Genomic DNA, 6,960 nt, shown 5'->3' on the forward strand with positions numbered 1-6,960 from the left:
AAGTGATCAGTATAATACAGTTGTCTACTGCTGGGTACTTTGTCCCTCAGGGTCACCCTATAAAAAAATAACCAAATCACTAACACACACAACAGAGATCTAAGTTAAGAGATGCCAAAAGAGGCAACTACTCTGCGGCCATTAAACAGTTGTGTTTTGACTTCTAACTCCTCCTCTCTAACCACACCCTGTACCACTGAGATGTTTGGCCTAACTTGGAGAGAGCTACAGTGGCCCTGAGGTAAAACTCACAAACATACACTGCAGAGATTAATTGATTTACATTTAAATAAATGTCAATACATTTTATATAACTACACAGATACAATATAGCAAGATTTAATCTTGTATTCAAACATATGGTAAATCAGTGTGTTCAAAGATATGGACAACTATTTGTCCTCCTCTTCCATCCTCCTCCACTTTATAATCTTGTAGCAGCATACACTACATGGGGGTCCAGCTCCTTCTCTCTTCTCCATCTTCCTCTTCGTGGAGGTGAAATTCAGAGCGGCATAATTCAATGTATCTGGATCTTGGTTCTGATGATTTGCAAACACCATGCAGTAGTTGTAATTTTCTCAGTTTCTGAATTGCTTACATTTCAGTATTTAATCATGCAGTATTTACCTGATCATTGTGTTGTAGTCTTTGAGGATCAGGGCCTGAATATCAAAGAGAGATGAGAGAACGGATTAATGGATCAATCCATTATAGTGAACACACCGACTCCTCTGATCATCAGTGTACAGTATGTCATGGGAAAAACATCCACATTAAAGGTATAATTCAAAGGTCCCATATTATCATGAAATGGGCTCCTACCTGTATTGTGTCTGTTTGTGTCTTGTCTGATCTTGAGGACCAGGATGAGGATGACTATCAGTAGAACAGCAGTCAAAACAGCCAGGATCATAACCAGGGGAAGGAGGTACATGGTTCCATCATCATCCTGTCCTACTAGACTGATAGTTCCATTACAATGTCCTATTAGATGACATTTTATTAAATCACTTGGTGATCCTTTAATGACAGACCTAAACATTTTATCATGTAGATATTTTTTCATCTACATGACTCTCTTTAGGTGACTCTGGTGTTTCCTCACCTCCGTTGTGCCCTATAGCATTGCGATTAGTAATAATAGAGAAGTATTCCTTTTCAAAATTATAATGCAAAAAAATATGTCCATCAATGGTTTGCCTTTGTTTCATGATAACTCCTGATTAGGTTGATAAAAAATGTTCAAATGTATCAAAAGCCAGATAAATAATTGAAAACGTACCTTTAACTTTTAGAACTGTTGCGTTGACAAAGAACATGTGGTTATATGGAAACAATCCACAGAAATACAGGCCACAGTCAGCTATTTCCACTTTTGTGATTTTGAGAAAGATAGTGGTGTTGTTGCTGAATATTTCAAAATGTCTCCTTTGAAAACCATTGTGGAGATCAGGTGTTGAATTAAAGCCGTACATAGATGAGATACACACAGGCTCTGATCCGTTGACTTGCTTGAACCATGCTGTGTGTCCCACAACCGTTGTAACATTGGAGCACTGCAAGGTGATGTTATCCCAAGTACGGACCTCCATAGTCTGAGACTGAGAAACCAAAACAGAGACCAAACCTGAAACAGATAGAACAAAGTCCAACATTAATGACTGTAATCGGTGATATCACATGTACATGTTAGAAATCAGGAAGAAGTGCTGCACTGAACATTCTGGTTATACTTGATGAATGCAGTCAATCTTTCTCTGTCTCCATGATAGATTTAACAGTAGCTTACTTACTCAATCCATAGAGCAGTAGAGCTTGTAGGAAGGTTCTTGCCATTCTGTGTGTAAATCTATTCTGCTATGTCTGGTTGTGAATCAGAGAACACCTCTTTATTCACGCTGAGATCACTGTGAGATCAAAGGGGATTTCATTGGTAGGAGGCGTGGTAGTTGGCATTGGACCACAATGTCTATTTACAGAAAGCAGTACATACACAGACGTTTTATGTGGAGTTTAAAAACAGAAATGTAGCATATTTGTGTTGAATCAAAATAGAGATTGGTGTTTGGGTTCGGTTGGGTTCATATAGGTCAGCGTTTCCTAAACTGAAGGTTGCGACCCCATGTAGTGTCTGTCCCCTGATTTAAAAATGGGGTCATGAGAAAAAATCTGAAATAAAATGTACAAATTGCTCTTGGTTCATAGAACCAGGGTTATATCAGTAACCTACGGAAGCTGCGAGTTGCAGTTGTAATAAACAGAGTGTTTTTTGTTTTCTTCCTACAAATGTGGCTCAATCATTTGAACGGTTTAAGTTAAAAAATATTATGACCCCATCCCTGAAAGATAAGGCTCTTACGAACAATTATGTGTCTTCTGTTTCCCTCTACATTGTCCACAACCACTCAGGACATATTAAAACAGAGTGGACAGGACCAAGCCCTAAATCAAGATGGGGAGGGACACCATCCATTGTTTTCTACACAGAATATCATACCACTGATATAGGTGTTTGGGTTTGGTGGGGTTCATAGAGGACCACGAGGCTTCACTCTACAGATGGATTGCACATGTTGTTACGTTCCCCAGTTTCTGTGTTGTTGTGGGTTTGTATGTGTGTCTATTTCAGGAAATGCCTTCCTGGATTCCTAAAGCGGCTGATTGGTCGGCCCCATCGCTGATTCGAGCTCTGACCCCTCCCTCTCGTCAGGGGATACAGCTGTTTCTTCAATTACCAACTTCTTCTCCAGCTGGATAAAAGCCAGTGTTCCAATGTCAGAGAGCTTCTTTTTCTGTCCTGTGTTGGTTGTTGTGGTGGTCAGTGAAAGTTTTTTTATATTATTTTGTAGCTTCTCCTTCAGATGTATGTGTATGACAATAGGACTTAGTGTTTGTGGTTATTGAAATTTCACAATTAGACTATTGGTAAATTATTCTGTTTCATTTGTTCCTGGGGGGGAAAGGGGAATGCACTTTGGAAGTGTTTAGGCAAGAGGCCTGCGGGCATACGTAACCCGTAGCATTTAATCTGTCTATGCACACTAGGTAAGACCTGGGCGGACCACCCCCTGTATTTTGGTTAGCGCGCCAGGTGGTGCTAAAGGTTAGGTTAGAAGGCAGGTAAGGTGGGAGAGGGGATTCCTTAATGTTTACTTTCTTTACTTTAGTTCCGGCCAGCCTGTTTTTCCCCACATTATTGTGTGTTAGGAATAATAAATTCCCTGTAAACGGTATTCTCTGCCTCTGTCGTCCATCCCCACACCTACGATCACATACTTTTTTCACTTCACAGGGAGTTGAAATGTAGCGGGGTCTTGCGTTCCCTCCAAGAGGTGTACGCAACAATGTTCGAACTAACTGTTCACCAACCCTAACCCTTAACTCTAGCCTAACTCTAGCCCTAACCTCAGCCCAAGTCCTAGCTGTAACCCTAGCCTAGCCAAACCCTAACCAACCCGAACCTTAGTCTTTTATTTAACTAGGCAAGTCAATTAAGAACAAATTCTTATTTACAATGACAGCCTACCAAAAGGCCTCCTACGGGGGCCTGGGTTTAAAAATAAAAACAATATAAATATAGGACAAAACACACATCACAACAAGATACAACACTACATAAAGAGAGACCTAAGACGACAACACAGCAAAGCAGCAACACATGACAACACAGCATTGTTGCAACACAACATGGTAGATGAACAAAACATGGTACAAACATTATTGGGCACAGACAACAGCACAAAGGGCAAGAAGGTAGAGACAATACATCACACAAAGCAGCCACAACTGTCAATAAGAGTGTCCATTATTGAGTCTCTGAATCAAGACTAACCCTAACTGTCCAGTTTGAGTGCTTTTTGCAGCTCATTCCATCGCTAGCTGCAATGAAGTGAATAGTGGAGTGACCCAGGGATGTGTGCTTTGGGGATTTTTAATAGAATGTGACTGGCAGAGTGGGTGGAGAATGAGGGCTGCAGTAGATATCTAAATAGGGGGGAGTGATGCCTAAGAGGGTTTCATAAATAAGCATCAACCAGTGGGTCTTGTGACGGGTATACAGAGATGACCAGTTTACAGAGGATTATAGAGTGCAGTGAAATGTCCTATAAGGAGCATTGGTGGCTAATCTGATGGCCGAATGGTAAAGAACATCTAGATGCTCGAGAGCACCCTTACCTGCCGACCAATAAATTATGTCTCTGTAGTCTAGCATGAGTAGCATGGTCATCTGAATCAGGGTTAGTTTGACAGCTGGGGTGAAAGAGGAGCGATTACGATAGAGGAAACCAAGTCTAGATTTATCTTTAGCCTGCAGCTTTATACTCCCAAGTACTTGTATGACGTGACTACCTCAAGCTCTGCCTGTCACTCACTTGGTGACAGGCAGTGGCTGAGAGAGCAAATTTTCTGACTCTGCACTCTTGAGAGGTAGTTAGCAAACCAGGCCAAAGACCCCTCAGAGACACCAATACTCCTTAGCCGGCCCACTAGAATGGAATGGTCTACCATTTCAAAAGCTTTGGCCAAGTCAATAAAAATAGCAGCACAATATTTCTTAAAATCAAGGGTAATGTTGACATCATTGAGGACCTTTAAGGTTGCAGTGACACATCCATAACCTGAGCGAAAACCAGATTGCATACCCGAGAGAGTACTATAGACATCAAGAAACCAGTCAGTTGATTATTGACACGTTTTTCCAACACTTTTGATAAACAGGGCAAAATAGAAACAGGCCTATAACAGTTAGGATCAACTTCATCTCCCCTTTTAAATAAAGGATGAACTGTGGCTGCCTTCAAAGCAATGGGAACCTCCCCAGAAAGGAGAGACAGGCTTGGCGACGATAGGTGCAGCAACCTGAAAGAAGAAAGGGTCTCAAACATCTGACCCAGATGTTTTTTTGTGGTCAAGTTTAACCATTTTCCAGAACTTCTTGGGGTTAGATCCACAGAAAGAGTACTGCTCTTAAAGTAACTAACGATAGCCAGTCAGCCTGAGTATGCGTGTGCCGAGCCTTTCGCCAAATGCAATTCTTGAGGTGGAGTAACTCTGTAAGATCACAGGCGAACCAGGGGCTGAACCTGTTTTGATTCTCATTTTCTTTATGGGGGCGTGTTTGTTAACTTCTTTGGGATAGGGGGCAGTATTTTCACGGCCGGATAAAAAACGTACCCGATTTAATCTGGTTACTACTCCTGCCCAGAAACTAGAATATGCATATAATTAGTCGATTTGGATAGAAAACACTCTAAAGTTTCTAAAACTGTTTTAATGGTGTCTGTGAGTATAACAGAACTCATATGGCAGGCCAAAACCTGAGAAGATTCCATACAGGAAGTGCCCTGTCTGACAATTTGTTGTCCTTCTGTTGCATCTCTATCGAAAATACAGCATCTGTGCTGTAACGTGACATTTTCAAAGGCTTCCATTGGCTCTCTGAAGCCGCCAGAAAGTGGAATGGGGTGTCTGCTGTCTCTGGGCAAAGAACAGCAGCAGAATTTGTTAGTGGTCAGCCTGGGGACAGTGACGCTGGAGATGCGCGGTCACGAGACTACTCCATTTTTTCTTTCAGCCTTTGAATGAATACAACATTGCCCGGTTGGAATATTATCGCTATTTTACAAGAAAAAATGCATAAAAATTGATTTTAAGCAGCGTTTGACATGCTTCTAAGTACGGTAATGAAATATTTTGACATTTTTTGTCACAAAATGCGCTCGCGCGTCACCCTTCAGATAGTGACCTGAATGCACGAACAAAACGGAGCTATTTGAATATAACTATGGATTATTTGGAACCAAAACAATATTTGTTGTTGAAGTAGAAGTCCTGGGAGTGCATTCTGACAAAGAACAGCAAAGGAAATCCAATTTTTCTAATAGTAATTCTGAGTTTAGGTTGTCCCAAACTTGGTGGGTGTCAAAATAGCTAGCCGTGTTAGCCGAGCTATGTACTCAGAATATTGCAAAATGTGCTTTCGCCGAAAAGCTATTTTAAAATCTGACACCGCGATTGCATAAAGGAGTTCTGTATCTATAATTCTTAAAATAATTGTTATGTATTTTGTCAACGTTTATCGTGAGTAATTTAGTAAATTCACCGGAAGTTTTCGGTGGGTATGCTAGTTCTGAACATCACATGCTAATGTAAAAAGCTGTTTTTTGATATAAATATGAACTTGATTGAACAAAACATGCATGTATTGTATAACATAATGTCCTAGGAGTGTCATCTGATGAAGATCATCAAAGGTTAGTGCTGCATTTAGCTGTGTTTTGGGTATTTGTGATGCATGCTAGTTGCTTGGAAATGGCTGTGTGGTTTTTTGTGTCTATGTACTCTCCTAACATAATCTAATATTTTGCTTTCGCTGTAAAGCCTTTTCGCTGTAAAGCCACATTTCCAGATATCATCAACAGTAATACAATCAAGGCACGGCATAGGACAGGGAGAGCTCTGCAGTGCTGATTTATGACATCTGAATGTGCATCAGATGGCAACAAGATCATATTGTACAGCAATTTCATCAGGTAACATGCATACAAATCCAGCGAGAGGTGGTTAAAATAGGATGGGAGGCCAAAAGTCTGTGTAACCAATAGAGAGTCAGAGTCCCGAGTGTGGAAACAAACATCCCACGGTTGGGTAAAGAAAGTTTGTAGTCAACAAAGTATCAAGGAGACATGAGGCAAACAGAAAAATAGCAAAATGCACAAGAACATTTTTTAATATATAATGACTTGGGGCTAGCCATTGTAAGTTCAGTCACTCGCCCCAACAGTGCGTGTGTGCTGGAGGCGAGCGAAAGCTTGGGAGAGAGGGGGGAGTGTGGTGGAGGTACCTGTACCAGACGGGGAGACAAGCCAGGGCAGACGGTGAACAGATCGTCAGGTGGGGATCCAAGCAGCAGAGCAGCAGGCAACAGGAATAGGTGTCACACCCACTTGGGAGAAG

The 6,960-nt window shown here is 41.3% G+C and overlaps 1 protein-coding gene across 1 annotated transcript; it reads right to left on the bottom strand.

The window, feature by feature from the left end:
* LOC106608741 (uncharacterized) lies at positions 1 to 1,624 on the bottom strand. Its single transcript, XM_014206845.3, has 4 exons — positions 1,286 to 1,624; positions 826 to 987; positions 631 to 665; positions 1 to 542 (listed from the first exon to the last, which is right to left on the bottom strand). Exons 1-4 carry the CDS (start codon positions 1,593 to 1,595, stop codon positions 393 to 395), a joined length of 657 nt encoding a protein of 218 aa, XP_014062320.3. The 5' UTR covers positions 1,596 to 1,624; the 3' UTR covers positions 1 to 392.
* Between the last annotated feature and the right edge of the window lie 5,336 nt (positions 1,625 to 6,960).

The sequence above is a fragment of the Salmo salar genome, chromosome 07 (genome assembly GCF_965601325.2).
Source record: "Salmo salar chromosome 07, fSalSal1, whole genome shotgun sequence".
Lineage (NCBI taxonomy): Eukaryota > Metazoa > Chordata > Actinopteri > Salmoniformes > Salmonidae > Salmo > Salmo salar.

Coding starts and splice junctions, on each gene's coding strand:
- LOC106608741 (XM_014206845.3), bottom strand. CDS start 1,595: ATGGAGGTCCGTACTTGGGATAACATCACCTTGCAGTGCTCCAATGTT. Junction 666..825: donor CACAAACAGACACAATACAG/GTAGGAGCCCAT, acceptor TTTGATATTCAG/GCCCTGATCCTCAAAGACTA. Junction 543..630: donor GACTACAACACAATGATCAG/GTAAATACTGCA, acceptor GCAAATCATCAG/AACCAAGATCCAGATACATT.